The sequence below is a fragment of the Manis pentadactyla genome, chromosome 10 (assembly GCF_030020395.1).
Source record: "Manis pentadactyla isolate mManPen7 chromosome 10, mManPen7.hap1, whole genome shotgun sequence".
Taxonomy (NCBI): Eukaryota; Metazoa; Chordata; class Mammalia; order Pholidota; family Manidae; genus Manis; species Manis pentadactyla.
Window position 1 is genome coordinate 18,617,139 of NC_080028.1, and position 15,545 is coordinate 18,632,683.

General features: G+C 34.1%; 1 protein-coding gene across 2 annotated transcripts in view; it reads left to right on the forward strand.

Moving 5' to 3' along the window:
- Positions 1–15,545, forward strand: part of NUP37 (nucleoporin 37) — a 58,564-nt gene that overhangs the window by 39,466 nt on the left and 3,553 nt on the right. For both annotated transcript variants that reach the window (XM_036891255.2, XM_036891253.2), the window contains exon 6: positions 7,755–7,845. In XM_036891255.2, coding sequence (XP_036747150.2) covers positions 7,755–7,845 — 91 coding nt within the window. The remainder of the gene's footprint in view (positions 1–7,754; positions 7,846–15,545) is intronic.

Here is a 15,545-nt window from a genome sequence, read left to right on the forward strand (position 1 = left end):
TGCTTAACTCAAGTACCTTTTCTTGAAATGAAGATGTCATGTTCCTTGTTTATACTTCATTAGCCCAGTTTTCAGAGGAGGAAGAAAAATAAAGATTTTTTTAGAGGATGCAGAAAATGATTCTAGAGTAGACTGCTCTGGCCTTTCAGTAATAAGGTAATTTGCAAGGTTAGCCATGCTTTACTACCTTAAAGTCATCACAGCACCTGTAAGTCTCCTTGTGGTAGATGCTCAGTGACTGAACGGGCAAAGGAATGAATACAATTTGGTATCTGTCACTACATATTTATAAAGACAATGCTATTGCCAAAGCGTTTGATTGGAGATGTGATAAAGAAATTCCCAAGTAAGTCATGGGATTGCTTACTCATTCAGCCTCGTGTTCCACACCATTTTCTTTATGGTCCCTCATCAAGTCCACTTTACACAAATATACATATATACATACATGTATACACACATAGATACACAAATAAAGGTGTGTACAAGTATGTATATGCATATGCACAGGAAAATGTAAATACCAATGTTCATAGTTCTGGCCCAGAATTATCAAAAGAAGGTTAAAATTATTATAATATTTGAGAGGTAAATAAGTGCATATTCATTAGAAAGATGTATTCCCTATATCCAAAAAAAGGTAAACATTGTGTTTAAGTATTTAATGGGTTAACCTATTATTTTAAAAGCTCACTAATGCAGAACATCTCATTCCCAGTCAGTGCCAAATAACAGATGTTCTTGTATATTAAAAACAGTACCGTCCCGTAAGAACAAGTCAGATCAACACGTATTTATTAAACATGTTTAGTATAGCCAACATTTAGTACTTTAGGGGATACAAAAGAAGTAGAAGACCCAGTACTCCGCGTAACTACAAAAGATGTCAGAAGTAAATCCCTTTCCTCCCCTCCCCACCAATAATCTTTTAAAATATTAGATAAAATTTATGGTGAAGGAAAATTGGCTCCCAGAAAGCAAGAAATTCTTAGTTTAAGACCAAAATAAGAGACATGTAATGTGCCATTCATTTTGCCTATAAAACATGGGATATTAGTAGTTGTTATGTTCTAGCTGTCATCATTTTTTATAAGAAGTGGGAGAAGGAGTGGGATATAAAAATAAGAGAATAAAAACATTTTTAGGAATATAACCAAATCACTGGTTAAAGGGATACTAAATTAACTAAGGTATATTTTACAAGAGGAAAAATAGTATTTATCAAAGGTCTTCTGTGTACCTCATGCTAGCTCAATTCTTTCTATATTACCTCTATTTGTGTATATTTGAGAGTCTTCAAAATCATAGTTAAGATAAAATGTTTCTCCCGGATTTCTAACCCAGTTGGGATCACAAGATATGTGATCCACTTAAAAATAGTCCTTGTGGGAAGCAGAAAAATAAGGGATCTGAGAACCTTCTGAAGGTAGGCCAATGAAGCACTTCTTAGGTGGTTAATCTCCCCTTTTGGAGCTAATAAACAGGCAAATAATTCAAGGTAAAAAAGGAAATCAGAAGAGTTTATATTACTTATTATATGTTATGGTTAAGTAATTCCAAAAATAAAGTTTTCTATTTGTCTTTAAAGTTCCCTCTAATTTTAACATTTTGAATCAAGATCACTTATTGCATAGTTCTAACAAGAGCTTTCAGAATGGGATAAAATAAACAGTTTGTGTTGAGCTTTGTAATAACGTTTACCTCCAGCCAATGGAACATAAGGATCTTGAGTCTTTATAGAAACTATTCAAAAATTATACTAAAACCTGTTGATCACATTTGCAGCCCTTTTAAAATTTATTGCAAGGAAATAGTATGTTAATGAAAGATTATAATAGAGTAAAAGTTATAAAGTGATGAAAGAATTTCCTGAAATTTTATATGATCATATACTCGTAATATGACTCTCTAGTATATTCAATTCTTTGTTCTCTCTCACATGCACTTGTAGATGAAATACAACCAGTACTTCACAAAGCTTACTACCAAATCAGTGATTGCTGTAATTTAAGCTTGCTTTATGTGGCCCTCATGTGGTTGCCATAAGTGAATTGTGTAAATGAGAATCATATCCATAAACATTTTTCAGGCTTATTTTGAAAGTGCGTTTATGTGACTGATAAGTACTTTCCCTTATTTATAGCATACAGTCAAATGTTAAGTTGTAAAGTTTATCAAAATTTTTCTTGGAAGTAATGAAATGCTAATATTTCCTGAGTAGTATTGCTGGTATTTATGTTAGCTAAAGGAAAAGTCTTTTTACTCTGAATTCCTTGAAGATGAAATCATTACATATAATCTGTTTGAAAACTACCATATGGTATTTCTTTGCAGTTGAGAGTTTAATTTTAAGGCTTGTTTTTAAATGTGACAGAATTTCTTACAATTCCTATCCTTCAGGAATTGATGTTTTTCTGTGTGAGTTAAATAAGATGTTAATTTTCCTCTGGGGTGGCCTCAAATAGTTTCTCATTTCCATGATTATAAACTTATCATTTCTGCTGAGTTTGTTTATAATTTCAAAAAGCAAAATGAAGTATGTAAGTTTATCAGATTTTTTTAACCCCTCCAAGGCTTGATGAAAATAAAAAGAGTAGATCACTTTTTGTATGGTATAATTGGCTTATTAGTGTTAACATTTGAAACAGGCCACTTTCTCTCCCCTCCAAAACACATACTGATTATTGACTCTATTTTTTGACTTATTATTTTTAATCATTGAAGGGTCAGATAATAAACATACTCATTTATCTCTCATTTTCACTCCTCTAATTCTTATTCTTGGGTCAGTAACATTTCTAGTTATCCATTTTTTTTATTATTAAAGTACTAGTACATTAATACTACTTGCTTAGTAGACTATTTTTTAAGGAAAATTTATCTAATCTTATTTGTGAATATATTTCAAACACTGACACATACTGAAAGCCCCTTTACAAAATTCTTATTTTTATATTATCATGCCATTTTGTTGTCTATCTATTAAAGCTGTTGCCTAACTATATCAAAGTTCTACATAGTGGAAGCCACAAGCTGACAGTCTATTATTCACCACTCTAACCTACCATAGCCACTGTCAAGATTTGTCCAACTAATCCCTAGTTTTCAGTTTTGTGGTTTCTTACCTCTGAACTCCTTTTACACTTAAAACCAGGTATCTTAGCACAAACTTATTGTAATTTGTTTCACTTTTCTTCCTAACTGTGTGTTCAGTTACTAAGAAAGTATACCATGCCTGTACCTTTTTTGAATCCTCCATAGCGTGATGAGTTAATTGGTGATTGATTATTTGGAAATGGGAGGGGAAATCTTCATTTTGCTATCACAAACTCAGTGAAAAACATGTTTCCTGTCTACTGTTGCCGGAGGTCCCTTTCCTGTAAACATTATAAAGTGCCTTCTCATCCTTCTAACTGCATCTTGGTATTACTTTTGTTCTTGCTTTCTTATTTAATCAATACAGTGATTCATATGGTCCAGTCATGTTTTTTAGAAAGATTATGGTTTGTGTTTTTTGCTTTACTTGTTAAAGAGGGCCAAATGGATACAGATGTGTCATTTAATGTCATCCATTCTTTCTTTTGTCTGTGTTGTCCAAAACATTTGGTAGCAGAAGTTTCCTTCTACAGTGTACTCCCTAACAGACAATGAGCTGCCAATTAAGAATGGAGAACAAACAAATAAAAAGAACAGAATATTACCGAGGAAATTTCCTTCTGAATTCTCAGTGGGAACATATCCCTCTTCTAATTGTCAATTTAAAAGACCCTTGAGAATATCTAGGATATCCCCAATATGCCGACACCCAATTTATGGTCTTTTTTATTAAGTGGGGCAATTACATTTAAATACCATAGGGTAGAGATACTTAATGTTCTGCTGAAAAGCACTCAGTCTGCAATAAGGCAATAATTTTAACAATAAACTACAGAAGTAAAGGAAGTATAATTCATAATTTCAGATCTGGGTAATTCTTCATCTGTACATTTTACAACTAAATCTTAGAGTAGGTACAGATAAGGGTATCTGTTATAATTATAGTGAAACTCACTTTATTTTACTTGAAGAATGATGCTATCTATACTCCAGTGCCCTTTGGTTCAGTCCATATTACTGGCTTCTCAACATGTCAGCAGTTCCCATAAAAGCTTTTTCTTTGAAATTTCCCTTGCAAACATTTAAATAGACACACACACATATATATATATATATAATATAGCTCCTAATTTTTTGTCGGGTCCTTTTAACTTGATATCGTTACATTTTTATACTTTTATAAATGGTCTCTTATCTTTCCATGTATTTGATTATGTATTATGTATAATAAGAAGGCTATGAACCCTTACACCTTTTCTCTTTGTGATGTACCACCTTCCTGAAAATATGCTTCTGTGCTTATATTTAACTTCTAGATAATTTTATTTATCTATAAACAAATTTATTACTAATTAATTTGGAAGTATCAAAATATGAATTTCCAAATTTGTGAATTTTTTATTACAGTGGGAGCTCTTATAATAGTCTAAACCCATAGTTCCTTAGATAACCAACAAGTCAGTAAACTCAGGAAATCATCTTAAAGGAATGTTGACCTTATTTAATATACAACATGTATATGTGAAAATTTGCCAATTTGCAATTGCAATTTACTTCTGATAATAGGCCAAGGCTTTTTTTTTCTCTTAAACTTGAATCCATTGATTAGCATTGGACCTCTTTTTTGCATGAACCACACCCATAGTTACAATGTCTACAATGAAAGCAACACTTGCTAAGCACTCCTAATTCAGATATATCTAAATTTTTTTCTAATCTTTTGTAGCTATCACATGTGCCTAATTTAAGAACTTTTTTTTTTCATTTAGAAATTTAGTTAGTTGCCATCAGCTTAGTTTCATTGAAACAGCTCTTTAACACATTGTCAGCCTATATATTCATTAGGTAATAATTAACACTAATAAGCATGGGTTTACACCACTTACAAACATGGTTTGCTAAGCAAAAAAAACGTATTTTCTCTTGGTAATCCTACAATAAAAATGCACGGGTGAGCCTGTTAGAAAATAGCCTTATTGTTCTTGTCAGTTCTACAGAGGGAAAAAGGAAAAGTCTGTCAGAAGGAGGCCAGTTAAGAAGGCTTTTACTGTACATTGTGTTCACATTTTTAAACTGATGTGAATTTATCCATACATAGATATACAAAAATAACAGAAAATTAAAGAAAAAGGGGTGATTTAAGAAATCTGCATTACAAAATAAGACCAACTGAAAAGTTGTACCTTTTGGGCATTCAAATGATTGTTTAAGATTGCTTTTGTCAGGAAAATTCTCAGAGAAGTAGGGCTTTTCAGTTGGTAATTTAAAAAAATAGTAATAAGAGAGGAAAAAAGAAAAAGGAAGTACAACCAATCTGGAAAACTATTTGACAATACCTGCTAAAGTTGAACATGTTTGTAAGCTATGATCCAGCAATTTCATGCTTATGCATATATACCCAGCAGATGTGTGTGTGTGTAAGGAGGAAGTCGGTGTGTGGGTGTCCATATTCACTAAAAGACACGTACGGGAAGGTTTATAGCAGCATTGTTGGTAATGACCAAAATCAGAAACAACCTTAGTGTATGTCAACAGTAGAATGGATTTTTGCATTCATTGCAGTGTACTTAATAGAATACTGTATACAGCAGTGCAAATGCCAAGTACAACATGCAACAATGTTGGTAAGTCTAACAAAATCTGATGAGTGAGAGATGCCAGACCAAGAAAATACATACCATATGATTCTGATGTTCAAAACAGGCAAAAGTAAGGTTTGATGTTAAAAATTAAGATGGTACCTTTTGTGAGAGGGCAAGGAATATGACTTGAACAGAAGCACAAGGAGACTTACAGAGTTCTGGAAATACTGTGTTTCTTAATTTTGGTGCTGTTATCTTTGAGTCTGCTTTCTTTGAGCTGTATGTTTAAATAAGATTTGTGTGCCTTAATTATGTGTGGTATACTGCAAAAAATTATCAGAAAAGTAAATGTGACTATCTGCTGAAACTAATATTAACTAGATGAGCCATGTAGTAAAGACACAGAAAAATGAGTCAAGCTACACAAAAGGATTTGAGAAGAGCTTAATTATGGAATCTATCAAAAAGGGAAATAATACTTAACAACTTCAAGTATACCATCTGTAGCTAATTTAGTTCTGATAACTCATTTCAGCCCAATCTGTTATATTTTGCATACTTAGTACTTGGGTTATGCAACCACTGAGAATTATTTAATAAGCATATAATTATAAACCATAAATCATTTTATCCTAGTCCTGTAAAGTAATTTGGATCACCTTCTTTATTTTTAAGTCAGTTTTTTTTTTAAGTGTCTCTTTCTGTTCAGGATAAATACTGTTTAAAAATTACTAAAATTTAGTTCACTGGACAGGAATAGACTTCATTAATTGGCCAGTTTTTATAGAATGTCTTTATCTGTATTTTCTACTTCTTTGGTTTCCTTCATTTGAAAGGAGAAAATCATGAAAATATTTTGGTGTGTATTCAATTTATAAAACAGCAAACAAAGATGAAGTACATATAGAATAAGATCAAAAGAATGGAGCCTTTAAACCATTCTGCCATGGGACTCTGAATTTGGAAAACAAATTGCTACTGTTCAAGAGTGGTAAAATATATGCAAGCCCCATAGAAATAAATTTTACCTAGACTTTAAAGATATATTCCTTAAGTTTGTTGAAATTGTTTTATGAACTCTAAAACCTAGAAGAAAAGGTCCAAGACATTCTAATGAATTAGTTCAATTCCCTTAAGTACCAGAATTCTGTGGGCATTTTGCCAGCTGCCCACCAGCTTCTGTCTCCTGCCATGCTAGCTCTATACCACACTCTACGAGCAAGAAATAACAGTGGCTGAGTATGAAGAATGAGCTGGAAAACTAGCTGTCTGGCTGGGGGATAGCGCCTCTCACTACAGAGTGCCATTGCTGAGATTTCTTAGTCTTGATCACTCTAGAGATGGGAAAGAAATTGAGATGGAAAGCCATGTCAGTGGGTAGCGTGGTCCTTGTTATAATGGATTTGTAAGTATTGAGGAGAGGGAAGGGAACTAGGTACTTGTTCCTTCAACCTACCTTTAATCTGGTAGCTATCAATCAAGGTCAACATTGAGAAGGAGTGAGCCAAATCAGAAAAGGTAGAAGATAGGAAATCACTCTTGGCCATGGAAGCCCAGAGGCAGAAAAAATAAGCAACTGAAGCAATTTTTATCTCCCTAAATTTGCATCACTTCGTACTTTTTTATGTGTTATTTTGAAAATGGGAGCATGGGCAGGTGGGAGACTCTTACGCACTCCTGCTAGAAAATATTGTTAACTGAAATGACTACTGAAGTTGGAAAGCAACCAGATTAGTAATCTAGAAACTTCAAGGTTATGCCCACAAAATTAAAAGTATATGAATAATTTAATTTGGCTACTGTGTTACAGTGTTGCTATGCTAAATTAATTAGAAAAATGTGACTGCTTTTCCATGACTATTACAAAACTTAAAGTCTTCATGCTTCTTTCACATTTTAAAAAATAAATGTAATGATATAACTTTCTTTAAAAGCTCTACTTTAAGTAGAACTGCCTACCTATAATCTCTACTTAATAGGTTTGAATAAATTAATGGAAAAAATTTATGGAAATTTCATTTCTTTAGTAATGATGTATCAAAAATATTTAACATTATACCCCTATTCTTTTATTAGGATTTGGAACTTGGAAGGAATGCAGACAGCTCATTTTATTCTTCATTCCCCTGGAATGAGTGTGTGCTGGCATCCTGATGAAACTTTTAAGGTTGTTATTTAAAATTTTCCTTTGTTTTATCAAGCTGAAAAGACATATACATGTGTAATAAATGCACGTATAGAGGACAAAAAGACAGTGGATTTTTCTACCTCAGAGACTCTAATTAGCACAAATACATTTGAGTTAATCTAAAAATCTATATCTTAAAAGTTTTCTGTAAGTCTTTATTTGACAACCATCAATCCAATCCATAAATGGCATTTATTCAGAGTACCATTTTCCTACCCATTGGTAGATTATAATCTGAAAACTGATGCCCAGATTATCTAGTAGCAGTATTCATTTAAAAAAAGCTGAATCCATGTTTGTGAGCCATAGTAATGTCAACAGAAAGCACCAGTGGCAGGAGACAAAACTGACCTAGTGGCAGTGGTATTCAATTTTTATTCAGAAGAGAGCTTTCTATAATTCTAAAAATACACTACAAGTTATCAATTGGCCTTAACTCTTATATCTTTGAGAAGATAGAAGCCATTTGATAAGAGTTCTCTCATTTGCTGGTATCTTGTCTTAGGCATCATTCTATTTTATCTTTCTCTAGAATCTAAGAAATTACCACATTTATTTTCTTAATCTTTCAGCTATCTGAAGCTCATGCCAGTTCCTTAGGCATCCTGCTTTTATAACCCTCTGTTGTCTCCATACTTCGTCTCATTGACTCTTTTCTATCCTTGTACTTTCATGAAAAGGTAAACTTGATTAATCATAGCAAACACACTACTTACATCTGCTTATCCCATTGTCAGCAGTTCATGTATGTTAGTTCATTTAATCCCTATGACAACCTTATGAGATAAGTACTGTGATAATCCTCATTTTACAGTCAAGTAACTTTCTCAAGGTCACACAGCTACTAACTGGAAGAATTGGCATTTGAACCCAAGCAGCCTGCTCCATGGTTCTTGCTCTTAACCATTACTTTCTTCTGTTTCCCCTATCTTATTTCATGCCTTTTTTTTTTTATAAATGCTTGACCCCATCAACTGTACTTTTTAACTTCAATTCTTCTTTCCTTATCCACCAGTCTAACTATATCTCATTCAGTCTCCACTACTCTCAGAAGCCATCGGTGATATTTTTAACAAATCTAATAGGCTTTTCTTCCATTCTTAATCTCAAGGCAGCTCTTTACACTATTGATCACTTCTGTCTAGAAACCCTGCTTACTTGAGCATTAGTCTAGTCCTTTGGGGCATCTATGCATGTGCATCTTCTCTTTTTCTCTGTTTTCTGCCATCTCTTCTTTCTCCACGTATTTGTCAATTATTGCAGGGGGCTCTTCTTACCTGCACAGTACCCTTTATCATAAGAAAGGGTGAAAGAATGAATAAAGTCCTTGCTCTTAAGTTCCACACCAACTTATCAGGAAGAGGAACATGTAAATGCAGCAACACAGATTTTAAGTGTTAGAATCAAAAAGTTGAGTAAGTAGAAAGATGCATCAAGAAGGATTAATCAGATCTCACAGTTTTCTCAAAAGTGGTAATCCTGAGCTGAGATGCCCCAGACTATAGATATGTGTGTTCTCTGAGCCTAGGGATTCCATGAAGACTCGTTTCACGCCTTTTGCATCTCGTTAGAATTATACTCTCTGTATGTGCATGAGTGAAGTTTTATAATCAATTCATATTACATATAAAGGATTGTTTCCTTGCATAAGTATAATTTTTGAATCCAGGTCCTAAATTTTATTTTATGCCCAGATTTTTCCCCTGTAGGACTGAATGAAGCATAATCCGGGATTCTAACAGAATGTTGCTGCCACCATGTATAAATACCATAGGCTAGATAAGAAACAAGAATGTTTATTACAACCTCTATCCCAAAACTTACATCTTAATGCTTAATTTGTGGTTATTTCAGATCCCTTTCTTCCATATACTTTAAGTTAATTTCTGTTTTTCTTCTAAATATTTAAATTCCACCCCACCCCATATCCTTTTTGTTTGTTTGTTTCATGGCTTCAGAATGTTTAGAAATCCCTGCTCTAAATCACATAGCTTAAAAATCCTAAAATTATCTTTAGTGTCTTCCTTCCCTATACCCAAACTTTTCCAGGTCTTTTCATTTTTCCATCACTCACTAGAATACATTCCTCTCTGTCATTTAGGGGCATTTTTCACCTTTCTGTTCTCACATGTGACTCTTGGAAAGCTTTTGCCTATCTCTGAAGTCTTTGGCTCTCCACTCTACTTCTTCTTTCCTAGTTTAGTTAGAGTAATCATAAAATAAAAGTTTCATCATGTCACTACAAAACTCAAAAACTTAAAAGGTGACACAGGGAAGTAAGTTGTTAACAGTGTGGACTCCTGAGTTAACTGCCTGGAGTCAAATCTCAGCTCCACCTCTTAATATCTGTGTGATTTCCAGCAAGTTAAAAAAAGTTCTCTCAATCACTGCCTTCGTTTCCTCATCATGTAAAATGTAAAATATATGCTTGTAAAATACAAAATCGTGAAAATTAAATAAGTGTGCGCTTATAATATCCTTAAAAGAGAACCTGGCACATATGTTAATTTTAGCTGCTTGTCATTGTTGATGCTTTCACTGCTACTAAAACAATCTAGTGATTCTCAGTGATCTGCCATATCAGATTGAGCACAGAATTTTTGTTCTGTCATGCTTGATCTTGATGAAAATAAGGCAGTCAGAGAAGAAAGAGATGAGTCCATCATTACCTACCTCACAGAATTCTTACGAAAATCATCTTAGATATAAACTACACAAAATAGCCATGTAATCTGGAAAGCACAAAGCAAATACTAGTACTTAATAATTAGTAAAAGATACAAAAGTCAAAGGTCTCCAGAAACTAAGCCCTTAAGTCCAGTAGACCACAGTTGGAACTAGAATTTCAGCAGGTAATAGGAACAGAACCAAGAGTTCAGGATATCATGGGATCAGCAGATTGAGACTGAGGATATCTCAGTTACTGGTCCTAAAAGAAAGGAGGTTAGAGAGCCACTAAATGAGATAAGATGTAAAACCAGCATTTGTTGAGTGCTTCTCAATGCCAAGCACTGTGCTTGTACTTTACTGGTGTTCTCTCATGCAGTTCTCACAAAACACCCTGAGGTTGGTGGCTTTATTCTGTCCCTTTTGTAGATAAGAAAACTGAAGCACTGGAAGGTCAGTCACAGACTTTATCTCAATATGGTCTGAAGTATTCAGTGTTCTGTGCTACCTTTTTCCCCCATGAAAATTCACTGCATATTAATGTTTATGGTTCTGAGAAGTCTTAAAGGAAAAATTCCCCTATAACATTTTTAGTTATTCCCAGACTTATTTAACTTTTTTACTTTACCTGTTCTTTCAACCAAAAAAAATATGTCACAATTGAGCAGAGTTTTAGAAACAGTGTGACCAAAACAAAAAGCTTTCTTGTTTTGTTTGTTTTTGCTAGAATTGAATTTTCAATCTAACTTCAACCTGTAATAATAGCAAATGCTTTTTGAGTGCCTACTCTGTACCTGAAACAGTTCCAAGTGCTTTACATGTATTAACTCATATCATCCTCCCAACAGTCCGATGAAATAGGTACTATTATTAACCTTGTTTTTACTGATGAAGACCTGTAGTATAGAGAGGTCATTTGTTCAAGATTTCACTCCTGAGAGCAGAGCTGGTCCCCAGCTAGGCAGTCTGGCTAAAGAGGTTACACCCTTAACCCACTATGCTTTATTCCCCCTCCTAGTTTAGGATATGGGCCAGATTTACTTAGCCCTTCTGTATTTCGTAAGTTAGATCTGAAATCCTCAAAATTTTTACAGTCAGACTCAAAATATCAAATATTTCTACTAGGTCTTGGTAAGTATCTCTTGGTATCCTCCCATTTCTAGTCCTTCGTCACCCTCAACTCTGTGAACAGCATAGCAGACCACTCAACCAGTTTTCAGAATCTAGCCTTATAGTAAGGAACACGCGTATTCTGTGGTGAGACAGACATAGGTTCAAGACCTGAATTCAGATCCAGGCTGTGCCACAGACTAGCGCTGAGGCCTTCAATAAGTTACTTTAATCATTCTGATCTTGTCTCCACTTCTGAAAAGTGGGATTAATGGTAGTAATTTCCTCATACAGTAGTTCATGAGTATTAAATAAGGCAGGACAAGTAAAGCTCAGAGTTGCACTTGTTTTTGTTTTTGTTTTATATTTGTCACTGACCTCATGTTATTGTTAGTAGTAGTATTATTTGAATACTCTACTTATTCTTACAGGGTAGTTTTAAATTCCATCTTTTCTATCAAGAATCCCATAATTCCAGAGGCTCCCATATTCTAAATAATTCCTCTTTTTGCATCACAGGATATTTTATCTTGAATTGTGGTCAGTTTTTTCCATAAATCTCTTTTCCAAACGGAAAGTTTCTTGTGATCAAAAAACATGTCTTTCACCTTTAACTTTTGTTAAATTTAGCAGAGTATTTTGCATATATGCATGTGTCTACAATTATTCATGAATTGCATATTTGCACATTTGCCTACTTACTAAAATTTACTTGTAACCCCAAAATTAATAACTCATGTAACAGAGAGCAACAAAATTTTGAATTGGCTAATGTACACAATATCAGTTAAGGCCAAGTAAGGCAGTCCTCTGCCTTCTCATTGTAGCTCCTATTTTTGGTCTGTTTAGGGCTTTGTTTTTGTGCTTTTTGTTAGTGATTTCACCACGTAAAATGGCCCTCAAGCATAGATAGTACTAAAGTGTTGTCTAGTGTTGACTGAATCTTATGTTAATGAATCAATGTACATTAAATAAGGCATCTTTAAACGGAAACACACATAAAACAAAATTATGTATTCATCAGGTGACAAAAATGTGATCAGAAACTCACAGGTCAGAAACCCACCCTTTTATTTCCCCTAGGATCAACAGTTCAATATTCACTAATTCTGTGTATGCAGCAATATTACAGATTTTAACTACCATGAATAACAAAAGACACAACTCTGTGTGTATGTGTGTGTGTGTGTATATATATATATATATATATATATATATATATAGTCAGTGCTCTGTAAAGTTCTCTTATATGAATAATAGAATGACTGCCAAGAGTCCTGAGCCACACATGATCATCTCTTATTAGAAATAACAGCAGTAGTTTTGTGGGGTTTTGTGGGTTTAGGAAAGTACTTTTGTATACAATGTCCCATTTTAGCTATACAGTAACTTTTTGAGTGTGATATAGTTATCTCTCATTTTACAGATAAGAAAAAAGCAAATTGCACATCACTGAACAGTTTAAGAGTAGAACCCAGGATTTTAGACACTCTCATGTTCTTTCCACGTTACCAGTGCTACTTCACGCCTTCAGGAATGTTTATTCCTTAATGTAATAAGAAGCAAAAGAACATCCTTTAAAAGTAAGAACTTTACATAAAATAGAGTTTTTCAAACCATTTTGTTCACGCATCAGCTACTCAGACACTTATATATTCACAGCAATCTCGTATCTTAACTCCCACAAATGGGTATCCTCATGCCATAATTGAGTCTAAGAAACAAATTTTTTCACATTTTAATATTTTGTAAAGTTGGAATTTACCCTATAATTCTTTTGTACATTTCATAAAGTATTTCTTAGACAAGGGAGGCAGGGAAAAAGGAAGCAGGAAACTGATTAATTTGTTGACTATCTTAAATCAGTAGTATTTTAGAATAAAGGGAATATTGAAGTAATATAGTAATTACTCTCTGTTGACTGAGTGGCTACTCTGTGTCAAGGATTTGTACTGGGTGCTTTACATACATTACTCATTTAATCACAACAACTCAATAGCTACTCTTATCCTCACATATCCATTTTAGAAATGAGGAAACTGCTAATCAAAGCCTTATAACCTGGCCAAGTCATCCAGCTTTTTTTTTTTTTTTGAGAGGGCATCTCTCATATTTATTGATCAAATGGTTGTTAACAACAATAAAATTCTGTATAGGGGTCTCAATGCACAATCATTAATCAACCCCAAGCCTAATTCTCAACAGTCTCCAATCTTCTGAAGCATAACAAACAAGTTCTTACATGGTGAACAAGTTCTTACATAGTGAGTAAGTTCTTACATGGTGAACAGTGCAAGGGCAGCCATCACAGAAACTTTCAGTTTTGATCACGCATCATGAACTATAAACAGTCAAGTCAGATATGATTATTCGTTTGATTTTTATACTTGATTTATATGTGAATCCCACATTTCTCCCTTATTATTATTATTATTTTTTTAAATAAAATGCTGAAGTGGTAGGTAGATGCAAGATAAAGGTAGAAAACATAATTTAGTGCTGTAAGAGGGCAAATGTAGATGATCAGGTCTGTATCTATAAACTAAGTATTAATCCAAGCTAGACAAGGGCAACAAAACATCCACGGATACAGAAGATTTCTCTCAAAACGGGGGGGTGAGGTTCTAAGCCTCACTTCTGTTGATCCCCAGTTTCTCACCTGATGGCCCCCCTGCGACTGTGCCTGTCTTAGGTTGTTCCTCCCTTGAAGAATCTTACCCTTCTCTGGCTAACCAGTCATCTTCCAGGGCCATACAGGGAAATGTAAAGTTGGTAAGTGAGAGAGAAGCAATATTCTTTGAAAAGGTTAGCTTTTTACTTCTTTGCAGATTTATGCCCTGTGGCTTCTATACCCAGCGTTTGTCTTGAGGTATCTTTACCACTTGGAAGAATTATAATACTCGGTAATTTTCAATATGAGGCACGAATTCTACTAAAGGGTTGTAATTAGGAAGGAAGAAGAAAAGCTATAGAAGTAGCAGACGGAAGAAAACATGGGAAGATTGATTATTTCTTTGACATATCTTCTTGTAGAGTAACTTCAGCATGTATAGGTTTTAAACTACTAATTATATTGCACACACACATTAACATAATAGGAGTATAGTTACATAACCAAAGCAGACCTATAATTACCAGCCATCTCCAGTGAAACCAAGGAAACCAGTTAGGCACCTTAGGCATTTGTGAAAACTTATCTATGATATGGTGGATATTGTCCAACTGAACTTGAACAGTCTGAGAGAAATCAGACAAATTAAAACAACCCATTTCTGGGGACTGTTCACATCCCATATGTTCTTTTAACAGTAGATAGTCGGTAGTTGTAAGATTTTGGAGTGCTACAACTTGCACTTCTCCTAATTCTTGGTTGAGTTCCAACAGTATAGATCCAGTCAAATTTGTTGTTTTACTGTATGCACAGGCCAGCTTAGATATCTCCTCCTTCATTCCAATGGCAAGTCCAGGAACCGGTGGGGTGAATGCAGCTACACCTGCAACAGCGCCAGGATCTTTGTTGAAGTTTTTTGATGATCATCTTCTGGAAGAAGTCTTCCAGCTTTTAAGTGGAGACAGCAGCCTTGCTCCTCAGGCTCTTTAACTATGTCATGCTGCCTTCCATTCTGAAAACCAACTTACATTGCTTCAGGATGTGTAACACATAAATATATCTCTGTTGATAGATACACACTTAGGCAAAATAACTTTCTCGACAACATAACTTAAAGGTAACTTTTCTCAGACTTAATCTTTAGGGTGATTTTTTCTTCCTGGTGACCGTACATCATCATTTAAAATTGTACCAAACTTTGAGTCTTTTCTTCACCAATTTTCTGTAAAGATTTTTTTTTCATGTTTCATAGAATTTTACATAGGCTTCTCCTATCTCCTTTGAATTAGAT